We start from the raw sequence: 14,925 nt of genomic DNA, 5'->3' as shown, positions 1-14,925 counted from the left end.
CATGTTGAAGTGCTTTCAAGATTCAAGATTCTTTAATGTCATTTCCCCTATACAAGTGTAAAGGAGAATAAAATAATTGTTACTCTGGATCTGAAGTAGTACAAAAAAACCAAGATAAAGAACACAATAAACATAAATAGATAGATTGATTATATGTCCACAAAGTGATGCTAGGGACAGGAGTGTCTGTAACAAGGTGACTCTGACAAGAAATGATGAAGTGGTGATAGCTGGGGGTGTGGAGGGGTGGGTTCGTGGCTGGAGGTGTTGATCAGCCTCAATACACATCACTTCAACAGTCAATCAAAATGAAAAGCAACGTGGGTCTCAATCTGCATCTCAGGAGTCACCTGACAGCGAAGAGGATCATCAGGGTTGAGATTCAGACCCATCTTTAGTTCGACCTTCAGACAAATGAATAAAAGTGTTGCAGACTGAAACCTCACAGGGAGGAGAGAGAGATCTCTGCAAGTGAGGGAAATCACTGCTCATGCCATCAGTTTGGACAGAATAGGAGGCATTGCTCCTCCAGCCTGAGTTTGGCCTCACTGTGACAGTAGGGGACATCACGGACAGACTTGCTGAAACAGGAATGGGAAGCTGAATTGAAATGGGTGCCCACTGGGAGATGCTGTCTTTTGCGGCAAAAAGAACAAAGATTTTTGACAATACAGTGCCTCAGTCTGTGTCGGGTCTCACCGATGTAGAGGAGGCCACGTTGGGAGCACCGGATACAATAACACAAAGCACTGGAAATGCAAACCCACTTTCTCCACAAAATCCTCCAATGAACCAAAACCAATATTTGATTTTGAGATACAGCGTGGAACAGGCTCTTCCAGCCCAATGAGCTGCACTACCCAGCGACCCACTCATTTAACCCTAACCCAATCACAGAGCAATTTACAATGACCAATTAACCTGCCAACTGGTATGTTCTTGGACTGTGAGAGGCGACCAGAACACCTGGAGGAAACCCACATGTTCACGGAGAGGGAAAATAAGCTTTCAAACAGCATCGGAATTAAATTCTGAACTCCAACGCCCTGAGCTGTAATAGCTCACACTAACCGCTATACTACCGTGGCACCCTTAAGTTGCCACAATAAAAACATCTTTGCCTCAGTTCACAAAATCAAATATACAACTTCCACTTAGACCACACCTTGAACACTCTAAAACATCCAAAACCTATTTATAAACGGAAACATAGAAAAACTACAGCACAATACAGGCCCTTCAGCCCACAATGCTTTGCCAAACATGTACTTACTTTAGAAATTACCTAGGGTTACCCATAACCCTCTGTTTCTCAGCTCCACATACCTATCCAGGATTCTCTTACAAGACCCTATTGTATCCAACTCCACCACCGTCGCCGGCAGCCCATTCCATGCACTCCCCACTCTCTACATAAAAAACTTACCCTGATATCTCCTCTGTATCTACTTCCAAGCACCTTAAACCTGTGTCCTCTCTTGTTAGCCATTTCAACCCTGGGAAAGAGCCTCTGACTATCCACACGATCAATGCCTCTCATCGTCTTACATATCTTATTTGCCCTATATGCAGTGGTGTTTAGCAGGGACGCAATTGTATTGAGGTATCTGTTTGCCAAGTGGGATTGGAGGCTAAGCGTTTATTTCTTCTAGACACAAAGTCAAGAACCAGTGGGCAAATTCCAGGATAGGGGATCAGTCATTCAGAACAAGAGGAGAAAGTTCTTTACAAACAGCACTGCGGATAATTGGAACGCCCAACTCAGCACTCAAAGCAGATAATTCTTTGACACTGGAGGAGAAAGAAAATAAAATCAATGGATCTACCACCCACGCTCCTAATCTGTCACCCATTTCAGCAGCTCTACTTCATTAGGGCTTTGAGCAGATTTGCTATGTCACCAAAGGCAAATTTCTACAGTGGCAAGCATTCTGCTTGGTTGCATCACAGCCTGATATGCAGAACGCAATCCACAGGATTGCAAGAGTCTGCAGAGGGCTGTAGACTCAGCCAGCTCGATCACAGGCACAACCCTCTTCACCAGAGGACATCTTCAAAAGGCAACATCGGTCATTAAAAACCTTCGCCAACTGGGACATGCCCTCTTCTTATCGTTACCATCAGGAAGGAGGTACAGAAGTCTGAAGACACACTCTCAACATTTCTGGAACAGCTTCTTCCCCTCTGCCATCAGATTTCTAAATTGTCCATGAACACTACCTCGTTATTCACCCTTCATTGCACTATTTTGTAATAATTTTGTCTTTGTACTGTATTGTTGCAACAAATTTCACTACTTCAGTTCAGTTTTCGTTTATTGTCATTTAGAAATGCATGCATTAAAAAATGATACAACGTTCCTCCAGAATGATATCACAAGAAAAAACACAGGACAAACCAAGACTAAATCTGACAAAACCACATAATTATAACAGACTCTCCCCGCTGTGAACCTCCAAGCGCCGCCAACTCGCACCATTGGAAGCACTCAATGCAATACCATTGGAAGCACCCGACCGCAGCAGTCTCTGAGTCCATCTGAAAACTTCGAGCCTCCGACCAGCCCCTCCGACACAGCCTCTCCAAGCACCATCCTCTGCCGAGCGCTTCGACCCCGCCCCGGCCGCCGAGCAACAAGCAAAGCCAAGGACTCGGGGCCTTCTCCTCAGGAGATTCTGGACCACACAGTAGCAGCAGCAGCGAAGCAGGCATTTCAGAAGTTTCACCAGATGTTCCTCCATGCTCTCCCATCCGTCTCCATCAAATCAGGATTGTGCACGGCATCCTACTGGGCAAATAACAGACATCACCACCGGAGTGGCTGCTGCGAGCTGCGTCGCGCCGCCATCCCAGAACTCACAAAACTAATAACCTTACTCGAGTTGGGCATCATGACGGAGATCAAGAAGCAGGAGTGTGTCAGAGTATTGGACCTGGAAGAACCAATGGTTCTTTATCCTGATTACACTTTCAAATGACTCCCATTCTAATCTGACAAAGACTTCACTCTTCCTTGAAATCCACATCAATTTGCCCCTCAGGAGAAAATGCATTCATTCATTCATTGCCTAGTCCATGGATATTCCGACCTCAGGCATTACACGTCGCCAAAACTTGTAACTCCATGACAGATCCATGCTAACAGCAGGCTAGTTTACTATAATAAATCCTGGAAAGTGTTGAAGATGTCGTAAATGTTCATTATATAACATTTGAACAAACTGATAAATTAACTAGGGTGTTTAAAGGTTCTTTATTCAGAATGGTAAAATGTATTGCCCTGGACTTCTTTCAAAAGGCTTGAGATTTTCCGCAGGATTTTAAGATCATTCTTCACATTTTAGGTTGGAAATAAATACTAGCAGATTACTTCCTTTAACAGTGGAGCTTAAGGTACAATCATAATTCATTTACATATCACAAAGCACATTGAGATATTGAAAATGGGGTAAGAGGAGCTACATAAGCAGTAGTCTCTTTAATTCTTTAATAACAACCCTTGTCAGTAACTTACATTTGTCCCATCTAAGAAACACACTGGGGGCACTGCAGTAGCACAGCAGATAGTGTGACACTATTACAACTCTGGGCATCAGGGTTCAGAGTTTAACCCCGGCTCCAGCTGGAAGGAGTTTGAAAATTCTCCCCGAGACCACGTGGGCTTCCTCCAGGGTGCTCCAGTTTCCACCCACACTCCAAAAACTAACCAGTTAGTAGGTTAATCGGTCTTTGTAAACTGTCCCATGGTTAGGCTGGGGTTAAACAGAGGAGTTGCTGGGTGGTGCAGCTTGAAGGGCCGCAAGGCATCTCGAAATAAATAAATTCCTGTGATCATGATTTCAAACCTCCAGAATGACATCCTCTTCAGGCCAGGTTCTGTGAACCGCAAATTTCTTTTTCCTCGCAATTCTCCAAGTCAAAAGCACATTTGTTACAATGCACCAAAAGGTAACCTCCTGTAAAAGCTGGATTCTTTCTCATGTTCTCAATATTCATTGTTTATTTATTATTAATATTATTTGTTTCTCTTTTGTATTTACACAGTCTTTTGCACACTGATCGTTTGGCTGCCCTGTTGGTCTCTTATTGATTACATTATGGTTATTGATAATACCCATGAGAAAACATATCTCAGGGTTCTATATGGTGACATATATGTACTTTGATTATAAATTTACTTTGATCTTTGAGAATGTTCTCTCTCCACTGAAGCTACCTGACCTGCTGACTATTTCCAGCAATATCTGTCTTATTGCATCAGAACAGACTCAACAGTATGAATGGCCTAATTCTGCCCCTACATCTTCTGGTCTTATTGGTCAGGGTGTCAAAGGTTACGGGCGGAAGGCAAGAGAATGGAGTTGAGAGGGATAATAAGTCAGCCATGATGGAATGGTGGAGCAAACTGGATGGGCAGAATGGCCTAATTCTGCTCCAATGTCTTATGGTCTTTATTAAAACTCCCAACTAACTCGGCCTTTGAGAAAAACATTGAAAAAGGTAAAAATTATGGCTCCAATTGCAATAAGTACCACTGTGTACTGTGCTGAAAATGAAATAAAATCAGATGTGCAATTATCTTACACTTCCATGATCAGCCGACAAAAGCTGAAAGTCTGAAATAAAAACAGGAACTGCAGACAAACCCCAGCAGGTCTGGCAGTACCTGAGGCAGCAGAAACAAGGGTGGTAGCTTGCATTTTACAACAAAGCGTCTTTGACCCAAATCATTACGTCAGTTTCTCTTTCCACAGATACTGCCTGACCTGATGATTACTTCTGGTACTTACTGCTTTATTTCTCCATCTCCTGCTTTATTGTTCAATTTAAATACACAGATTTTTATTTGAGGCCATTGAGAGGGCTGACACTGCATCTGTCAATAGTCCACCCCAAATCGATGCCACCCCCATGAATGTAGTCACAAGTCTGGGGAATATTTGTGAAGTTCATCTATTCTACTCCAGATTGTTTAATGTCATTTCCAGTACACAAGTTAAAAAAGAATGAAACACTCATTACTCCAGATCTGATACAGTACCAAACCACAACAATGAAATCATACACAATAGATAATAAGACTTCCATACATTGATTGATTGTGTCCATAAAGTGCCATTAGGCACAGGAGAGTCTGAATGCAAACTGACTGACAGGAAATGATGGAGGGGCGAGTTAATTGGTGGAGGAAAATTGCTGATCAGCCTTACTGCTTGGGGTAAGTATACAGTTCATAGAAAACATACCCCTCCAATACAATTCAAAACACAAGACCAGTTTCAAAAGACTGCCAACATCAACTTCAGACCAAGTCATGTACCAAAGATTTGCATCAAAGATTGTAAACTAGTCCAATCTAGCTCTTATTGTTATTGATTGGCAAACTTAATAAATGGGGCTTGAAGTGCATTATAGTAGAAGTATGCAGATGAGGGGCCAAGCACAGAATTAAATAAGGAGCTATTTACAAGAAACACAGCTACTCAGCAGGCCGACTTTATATGGCAGAACACAAACCTAAGAGATTGTGCAGATGCTGGAAATCCAGAGCAGCAGCCACAACACACACACACACAATGTTGGAGGAACTCAGTAGGTTAAGCAGCATCTATGGGAAAGAGTAAACAGTCAACGTTTCAGGCCGAGACAATTCATCGGAACTGTGGGGGGGGGGGAGATGCCAGAAAAAAGGTGGGGAGGTGGGGGGAGGGGAAAGAGGACAAGCTGGAAGGTGATAGGTGAAGCCAGGTGAGTGGGGGAAGGGGAGTGAAGTACCAGGCTGGGAGGTGATAGGTGGAAAGGAAAGATAAAGGGCTAGAGAAATAGGATAGGAGAGGGGACCATGGGGAAAAGGGAAGGAGAGTGGGGCACGGGGAGGTGATGGGTAGGTGAACAGAAAAGGTAAGGGGCCCAGAGTGGGAAACTGAAATGGGGAAGGGGAAAATAATTTTTCAGCATCTGCAACAACTCTTCCGTCTGTGGCAGCACATTAACTTCTGATTTAGGTTCTAAAGCAGCAATGCTTCATGTTTTAACCAACACGGAGATCCCTCCGCCTCTTTAGCACAATCATTGAGGCTCACTATAAAAGGAAGGCGCAGCACTAGGTACTAACTCGGCCATTGGCTCTCTCTCACCCACCCACCCCGAACTCGTTCAGAGCCACTTTCTCCACTCCCCTTAAAAAGCAACTTCCATCAGAAAAGAACTGTCCTCTTCCACCGCGATTTTCAAAACACCGTGGTGGCGGGAAGAGGAAAGAGAGAAGGGGGAAGGCAATATTCTACAATTGCTCAAACGCATGTCTTTTGATCCAAATCTTCGTGTTTTTTTTCAAGTATGTGAGCAGAGGGATTAGCGTGTAACAAACGCAGCCTGTAACCCGCGCCGCGAATGTAGCCGCCGTCCGGAGGATTAAGGATTAGTGCCGACTCTCTCTGCCCCCCTTCCCTCTTTAAGGCTGGGCTGGCTTGCACATGGGAGTACTCAAAGCCTGCCTTAATCAAGCAGGCGTTATTTCCTGCTCGCCATCCCCCAGCCCTGCCCCAACCGATTCATTTCAAACGCTGACAAAATAAAAGAACTAAAGGGAGGGGGGTGGTGTCCTGTGTTTACCTGCAGAGATCCGCGAAGGCCTGGAAATTCAGCTTTTTGATCTTCTTCTCGCTCAGCCAGTACCCGACTCGCTTCCCTCTCAGCCAGGTCTGCATCTTCAAGGCGGACAAGTGCGGAAGTAAAATCGAAACTGTGTGTAGGTTAGCAGACCTGCAAATGAATGGGTTAACGGGAGGGAAGGGGTGGAATGGGGGGGGAGGAAGGAATGGGGGGGGGGAGGAAGAGAGAAGATGAATTAAGCCAAATGGTTAAATGTAACCGTGCAGCCAGAAAACATTAACCCTTTCTTTCATTTTAAAAGCAACATTACATTTACATCCTCTGCTTGCAGTGTTGAACAAGAGCGCCTATGCATTTACATTTTTCTTCCGATCCACGATAGCAAATCCAGGAAATACATTTTTTTTTAAAAAGCAGGCAAAATATAAAAACCTAAATCGATGCCGAGTGCGGGCTCATCACAAACCCAGGAGTACGCGCTGCTATCGCTGCTGGAGCTTTTGAGCCAGGCGTCTCTCGGCTCCGCACCGAGTCCCCGTCCGGTTCGGCCCACACACCGCGGGCTGCCTTCAGCGCAGTGCCAGCCGGCAGCCAGCCGAGCCTTCGGCCGCACACACACCAGGCAGGGAAGCAGGGCCAGAGAGAGACCAGCAGTCGCCTGCCGCCAGAATCTAGCCTCCACCCCCAACCATTGAGATCAGCGGCTCGGCTCGGCTCGGCAGCGGGGAAAGGGAAATAAAAAGCGGCAGCGGCGACAGGGGGCGCTCCGAGCCGCCGCTCGGCCGTCCCCCCGCCCCCGCCCCTTAAAGGGGTCCGGTCTGGCCGTAGCCCGCCGCCCCAAACATCCAGTTAACCCGGCGCATTCCAGTCTCGACACTACTCTGCAATACCATCTCAAATCTATAAGTTACTGCATTTCTGCTCCTGGTTATGTAGTCAAAAATTCAAGTAATTATTATTATATCTCTGCATTTGATGTACAGATATATAAAACGTATGCATTTGTTTATTATTGAAAACGAACAACTAGCTATATTCTTAGAAACTACTGCCATTTGGGTAACATATTATTTTTTCTATAATACTAATTTAAATGGTATAGGGTCTCCATTCTAACGACGTTGCTCACCAAAAAAGTACTGTATTTACAGTACATGACACTTGTTCTCGATTCGTCCAATAACGAACTTTAGCTAATGTAACCTCCTACATTAAAAATCAGATAAGTGGGTGTTAACATACTCAAAAAAAAAGTATATTGGAATAATCACAAGAGATTCTGCAGATGCTGGAAATCCCTAGTAACGCACACAAAATGCTGGAGCAACCCAGCAGGTCGAGCAGCATTTATGGACGGGAAAATGCGCAGTTGACTCTCGGGCTGGCCGAAACCCTTCACCGGGCTTGCCCTCCTCCCCCCATTTTCGTTCGGGCACCTACCCCCTTCCTTTCCAGTCCTGATGAAGTTACTCGGCCCCAACCGTCAACTCCATTTCCAGAGATACTAAGTGACCTGCTGAGTTCCTCCGACATTTTGTGAGTGTTACTACTTTTTATATTAGAATAAGGATCTGTGAAAGCACGGGACATGGGTTAAGCTTCTCACATGTACTACCTGATATCAGATAAAATCAGTCTGTTTGGCGAAACCGAGTAACTCCACAAAACCCTTGAAGAAAATGTCCAAGTTGCAGAAGAGGAATAAGGAACTAACGCCCATCTGGGGATAAGAACTCGGTTCTGAGACAGTCACGACTCTGATTGGGGCCGGAGAGCGGGCAAGAACAACCGTTTTCAACCCGAGGGAGAACTAATAATGATAATAACTTATTTATAGAGCACTTTCATACAGATGATGTAGTTCAAAATGATTTACAATGGGATAAAGTGCAAACATGAAAATAAAATATTTAAGAATGTTGGTTAAAAGCAAGATTAAAGGAATAGGTTTTGAGCTGACATTTAAAAGTGTTAATCGATGCTGCATCCCCTGTAGTTTTAGGTATTAAACTGAATGGGTGGCTGATTGCAATGTCTGGGAATTGTGCAGGATGATGACGACAACTCGTCAAAGGAAGGATTTCTGCTCTTCGCAAGTGGACGTGAGAGAAGACAACTGGAAGGGCGGGCAACGGAGAAGTTCAGGCTTAAGGTGATATTGTCACGCATAGAAACCATTCTACTTCTATGGTCTTATGACCAGTAGTCTAGAACACTAGTTCAAGCCCAGTATGCACCAGATCCTACCTATTGTCATTTTCCACAGAGGATGTTAAAAAGTTGCTTTGAGAATAACGAAAGCTGAATCAGTTTAAGAGGTCTACAAACGGCCATTTATAGAAAAGATCAAGAGAATATAAAAACTGATGTAGAGTATTATCGAATCTGAGCTCAGTAACTAGGTTTGGCCACTTCTATGCCTAGCGTCACTTTATGTACACAATCAACGTTTATGTATGAGATATCGTATGTATTAACATTTACTGTGTTTTTATTACTGTGTTATCTTGTTTTATTTTGCACTGCATTGAATCCATAGTAACAATTATTTCATTTTTCTTTACAATTGTGTACTGGAAATAACATAAAGCAATCTTGGGTATACTAGATTTAAGCCAAATCTTTTACATTCCTGCTTCACTTGCAGCTAAGGCAGGGATTCCCAAACTGTCGATGCCATGGACCAATACCATTAAGCAATGGGGCCTGAGCTAAAGAGAGGACTTATCACCTACTTCCGCCAATATTGCCACCTTGTTGCCTGTAGGAACTTGCAATGTGCAAATTAATTGCAGAATTTCCAACACAATATTGAGTGCACAGTTACACTGACTGTAAGAAAAAAATCGGGACTGAAATTACTGTATAAACACAAAACCGTCTTCTCATTACAGCAGTGTATGAAATTCAAACTTTGCACCTCCAGGTAAAATTATCGCATTTCTAAATCTAACTCCTGAAGATCTAAATCAGGTTTAATATCAATGGCATTTGTCATGAAATCTGTTGATATGCGGCAGCAATACATTGCAAAACAATAAAATATAAATTTCTATACATATGTGTGTGGGTGTGTGTGTGAGAGAGAGAGGGAGATAAGATATAAAATATATTAAATAAGTACTAACAAAGGAAAGCCAAAAATAATGAGGTATTGTACACGGGTTCATTGTCCATTCAGAAATCTGATGGTGGAGGGGAAGAAGCTGTTCCTAAAACTCTGCGTCTTCATTGAGCAATGGATAGTTATTGAAGTTACAATGTGTAGCTTATTGAAGTTGCAATGTATAGCTTATTGAAATTACAATGTATAGTCTATTGAAGTGCTGCATTAGATTTCAGTTTTCTGTTGATATATATAGGAAATCTAGACTCGACATTTTTAAGCACTTAAATAACGGTGTTAAATAACGAATGTTAATAAATAACTTGTCTAAAATGGATTGGCGGACTGGAGGAAATATAAAAAAATGTCGATTTACTTTATAACATTTATGTAACCAAAGCTACCAAAATGTAATATGTTATCAACAATCTCTCTACAAAGCACTGAACTATTTACTGGGCATCCCGAGATAGCAATAACGCCCTGCGAAACAGACAACGCCTTCGCTCTGTATGTGAAGGGAAATTCGGGCTGCTCTGGCTGAATACCAATTACTTTTGGTGTTTTGCCCTCGGTCTCACTTCTCAGTTCATCAGTGAGTGAAGCCGATCTTCAGGAGAATTTGGAAAAATCTATCAATACAAATATTCCAGCATTACGCTTCAGCCGCGGAATTCTCCGGCACATCCTGCCCTCGTAATCTGCTCCAAGTGAACAGACTGCTGAATCGAAACGTTATCTAATTCGAAAGGCTCCGAACAGTTACAACAGAGACAAACATTGGGAGGTTTACAAACTTACTGGAAGCCAGAACTTTCTTTTTTCCACCACAAAAGTTGCATTTGTCGGCCAGCGCGTCCCTCACTGGGATTGTTTTTTTTAAGTAGAGAATTTATTGGACAGCGACTTTTGCGTAACTGTTGACGTTTGTGGATTAGAGCCCCACGTTGATCAAAGTGGAGGTTATTCCTGGGGATAAATCATTAAAGTAATTATAAAAATGGTCACTCCTGGTCAGTAAAGGAAACGTAGACAATACTGAGTGCAGAGCACCGATTTAAATAAAATATTAGGCCAAGACAAAGCACGTCCTTCACGTAAAGTTGAAATAACAATAATTTCCTCCGGGTCCAACATATTTTTCTGACTCTCACAGCTATCTGGACTATTCTTCTTCTCATCCTGTCTCTTGCAAAAATGCCATCCCCTTCTCGCAATTCCTCCGTCTCCGCCGCATCTGCTCTCAGGATGAGGCTTTTCATTCCAGGACGAAGGAGATGTCCTCCTTTTTTAAAGAAAGGGGCTTCCCTTCCTCCACCATCAACTCTGCTCTCAAACGCATCTCCCCCATTTCACGCACATCTGCTTTTACCCCATCCTCCCGCCACCACTAGGAATATGGTTCCCCTGGTCCTCACCTACCACCCCACCAGCCTCCGGGTCCAACATATTATTCTCCGTAACTTCCACCACCTCCAACGGGATCCCACCACTAAGCACATCTATCCCTCCTCCCCTCACTCTGCTTTCCGCAGTGATCGCTCCCTACGCGACTCCCTTGTCCATTCGTCCACCCCTCCCCATCCCTCCCCACTGATTTCCCTCCTGGCACTTATCCTTGTAAGCGGAACAAATGCTACACATGCCCTTACACTTCCTCCCTTACCACCATTCAGGGCCCCAAACAGTCCTTCCAGGTGAGGCGACACTTCTCACCTGTGAGTCGGCTGGGGTGATATACTGCGTCCGGTGCTCCTGATGTGGCCTTCTATATATTGGCGAGACCCGACGCAGACTGGGAGACCGCTTTGCTGAACACCTACGCTCTGTCCGCCAGAGAAAGCAGGATCTCCCAGTGGCCACACATTTTAATTCCACATCCCATTCCCATTCTGACATGTCTATCCACGGCCTCCTCTACTTTAAAGATGAAGCCACACTCAGGTTGGAGGAACAACACCTTATATTCCGTCTAGGTAGCCTCCAACCTGATGGCATGAACATTGACTTCTCTAACTTCTGCTAATGCCCCACCTCCCCCTCGTACCCCATCCGTTATTTATTTATATACACACATTCTTTCTCTCTCTCTCTCCTTTTTCTCCCTCTGTCCCTCTCACTATACCCCTTGCTCATCCTCTAGGTTTTTCCCCCCCTCCCCCTTTTCTTTCTCCCCAGGCCTCCTGTCCCATGATCCTCTCATATCCCTTTTGTCAATCACCCGTCCAGCTCTTGTCTCCATCCCTCCCCCTCCTGTCTTCTCTTATCATTTTGGATCTCCCCCTCCCTCTCCCACTTTCAAATCTCTTACTAGCTCTTCCTTCAGTTAGTCCTGACGAAGGGTCTCGGCCTGAAACGTCGACTGTACCTCTTCCTAGAGATGCTGCCTGGCCTGCTGCGTTCACCAGCAACTTTGATGTGTGTTGCTTGAAATTCTAGCATCTGCAGAATTCCTCGTGTTTGCATAACAATAATTTCCTGGGGTTTGTAACACCGAGCAATGCAACGTCCTCGCAGCTGACTCTACTGAGAACGTGCCGAGATGCGTATTTCATCCCTTCAGTCCACTACCCAGAAGGTGGCAATGGCAAACCACTTCTGTAGAAATATTTGCCAAGAACAACTATGGTCAGGAGATCAGGATTGCCTACGTCATACGACACAGCACATAATGATGATGATGAATTAACCTACCAATTTACATATCTTTAGAAACATAGAAAACCTACAGCACAATACAGGCCCTACGGCCCACAATGCTGTGCCGAAATGTACTTACTTTAGAAATTACCAGGGTTACCCATAGACCACTCTTTCAAAGCTCCAGGTACCTATCCAGGAGCCTCTCAAAAGATCTTATCATATCCGCCTCCACCACAGTCGCTGACAGCCCATTCCACACACTCACCACTCTCTGCATAAAAAACTTACCCCTGACATCCCCTCTGTACCTACTTCCAAGCACCTTAAAACTATGCCCTCTCATGCTAGCCATTTCAGTCCTGGGAAAGAGCCTCTGACTATCCACACGATCAATGCCTCTCATCATCTTATACACCTCTATCAGGTCACCTCTCATCCTCCATTGCTCCAAGGAGAAAAGTCCGAGTTCACTCAGCCTGTTCTCATAAGGCATGCTCCCCAATCCAGGCAACATCCTTGTAAATCTCCTCTGCACCCTTTCTATGGTTTCCACATCCTTCCTGTAGTGAGGTGACCAGAACTGAGCACAGTACTCCATGTGGGGTCTGACCAGGGTTCTGTACAGCTGTAATATTACCCCTTGGCTCTTGAACTCAATCCCATGGCTGATGAAGGCCAATGCACTGTATTACCATTAATGCTATGTTCTGCCATTATATTTGACCTACCAAAATGAACCACCTCACACTTATCTAAGTTGAACTCTATCTGCCACTTTTCAGCCCAGTTTTGCATCCTACCAATGTCCCGCTGTAACCTCTGACAGCCCTCCACACTATCCACAACACCCCCAACCTTTGTGTAATCAGCAAATTTACTAACCCATCCCTCCACTTCCTTATCCAGGTCATTTATAAAAATCACGAAGGGAAGTGTCGTGGTCCGGTCTGTGAAGTCTGCGTTCCGGTTCACGGTCCAGTCCGTGGACTTCGGATTCTGGGTCTTCCAGCTGTCCCTTGTTTCAGTTGGGCTTTATCATAGGCACCTGATGCTCATCTTGGGGCTGGGAATATAAGTGGCCCTGGGTTTGAATGTGGGTGCTGGTTTGTCTTGTCAGTATCCTGCCCTTGCCTCTGTGGGATAAGCCAGGCAGTCTTTGCCATTCCCTGAGGCTGGACTGTTCCCTTCCCTTCCCCTTCCTTCTGAAGCCTTGCCTGCAACCTTCTCAAGTTCTACCACCAGAGCAAGACCGGAGCCTTGCTGTGTCAAGATAGGGACCTGTCTATCGTTGAGTTGGAACTGTCTCTGTGCCCATGCCTTTGCTAGGTAGGTCTGGCCCTTTGCCACTACCTAGTGTTGGGAACCATCTCGTCTTGTTCAGCATTCTGTGTAGAGCCCTGGCCCCAAGTCCTGTTCCCAAGGAGGGGTCCCGGATCTGGATTCCATGTCCCTGTGTTCCTGTCTCTCAAGTCCAAGGCTCCATGTTCTCGTGTTCTAGACCAAGGCTTTGTGTTCCTGTCCTCCCCAAGACCAAGGCTCTGTGTTCTGCGTTCCTGTCATCCCAAGTCCAAGGTTCTGAGGTTCTTGTCGTCCCAAGTCCAAGGCTCGGCTGTTCCTGAGTACCAAGTCAAGGCTTCATGTTCTTGTCCTGTGCTGCAGTTCCCTCGTCCTGCCCAGGAGTCTCTCGTTCTGTCCTGACTCCCAAGACCACGTCATGTCTTTGCCTAGTTCCGGAGTCCAAGCCCGAGTCAAGACCCAGGTTCTGGGTCCTTGTCCAGTCTCTGGCTCGGAGTCCGAACACAAGCCTCGTCATGTCCTCGCCTCGAAGAACCCAAGCCTCGTCATGTCCTCGCCTCAAAGAACCCAAGCCATGTCCAGTCCTGTAGCCACATCATGCCCTCGCCTAGTTCCGGAGTCCAAGCCCGCGTCAAGACCCAGGTTCTGGGTCCCTGTCCAGTCTCCAGCTCCAAGTCCAAGCCCAGGCTCCTGGTTCCCAGTTCCCTGCCCTGGTCCTGCTTGCCTAGCCAATGTCCTAGCCCAAGTCTGTGTTCTTGTCCCAGCTCCTAGTCTGCATCCAGTCACGTCCCTAACCCAGCTCTCTAGTCAAGTCCTGTTCCTAGTACTTCATTGTCTGTGTCTTGCATTTGGGTCCACTCCCAGCACCCACCTTATGACTGGAAGAGTTTCTAGAACAGATCCCTGAGGCACACCACTGGTCACCAACCTTCATGCAGAATATGACCCGCCTACAACCACTCTTTGCCTTCTGTAGGCAAGCCAATTCTGCATCCACAAAGGAACAACCCCTTGGATCCCATGCCTCTATACTTTCTCAATAAGCCTTGCATGGACTGCCTTATCAAATGCCTTGCTGAAATCCATGTACACTACATCTACTGCTCTTCCTTCATCAATGTGTTCAGTCACATCCTCAAAAAATTCAATCAGGCTCGTAAGGCACGACCTTGCTTTGACAATGTCATGCTGACTACTCCTAATCATATTATACCTCTCCAAATGTTCATAAATCCTGCCTCTCAGGATCTTTTCCATCAACTTAC

General features: G+C 45.2%; 1 protein-coding gene and 1 long non-coding RNA gene across 6 annotated transcripts in view; one reads left to right on the top strand and one right to left on the bottom strand.

The window, feature by feature from the left end:
• Positions 1-10,594, bottom strand: part of itpk1a (inositol-tetrakisphosphate 1-kinase a) — a 308,158-nt gene extending 297,564 nt beyond the window's left edge. Inside the window, exons 1-2 of one of the 5 annotated variants that reach the window (XM_072274778.1) lie at positions 10,523-10,594; positions 6,616-6,765 (exon numbers count right to left, since the gene is read on the bottom strand). In XM_072274778.1, coding sequence (XP_072130879.1) covers positions 6,616-6,765; positions 10,523-10,563 — 191 coding nt within the window. In that variant the 5' untranslated portion in view covers positions 10,564-10,594. Of the gene's footprint in view, positions 1-6,615; positions 6,766-6,925; positions 7,017-7,047; positions 7,365-10,522 lie in introns of those variants that run through there. The other 4 variants (XM_072274786.1, XM_072274785.1, XM_072274800.1 and 1 more) reach the window with 4 other exon arrangements.
• Positions 7,917-9,677, top strand: LOC140187091 (uncharacterized). The gene is made up of 3 exons (XR_011883001.1): positions 7,917-8,151; positions 8,666-8,767; positions 9,263-9,677. It is a non-coding gene; the product is annotated as an uncharacterized lncRNA (long non-coding RNA).
• Positions 10,595-14,925: the final 4,331 nt, after the last annotated feature.

The sequence above is a fragment of the Mobula birostris genome, chromosome 1 (assembly GCF_030028105.1).
Source record: "Mobula birostris isolate sMobBir1 chromosome 1, sMobBir1.hap1, whole genome shotgun sequence".
Classification (NCBI taxonomy): Eukaryota; Metazoa; Chordata; class Chondrichthyes; order Myliobatiformes; family Myliobatidae; genus Mobula; species Mobula birostris.
The sequence above is the reverse complement of the archived record's forward strand: the minus strand, read 5'-3'. Positions and strand labels throughout refer to the sequence as shown.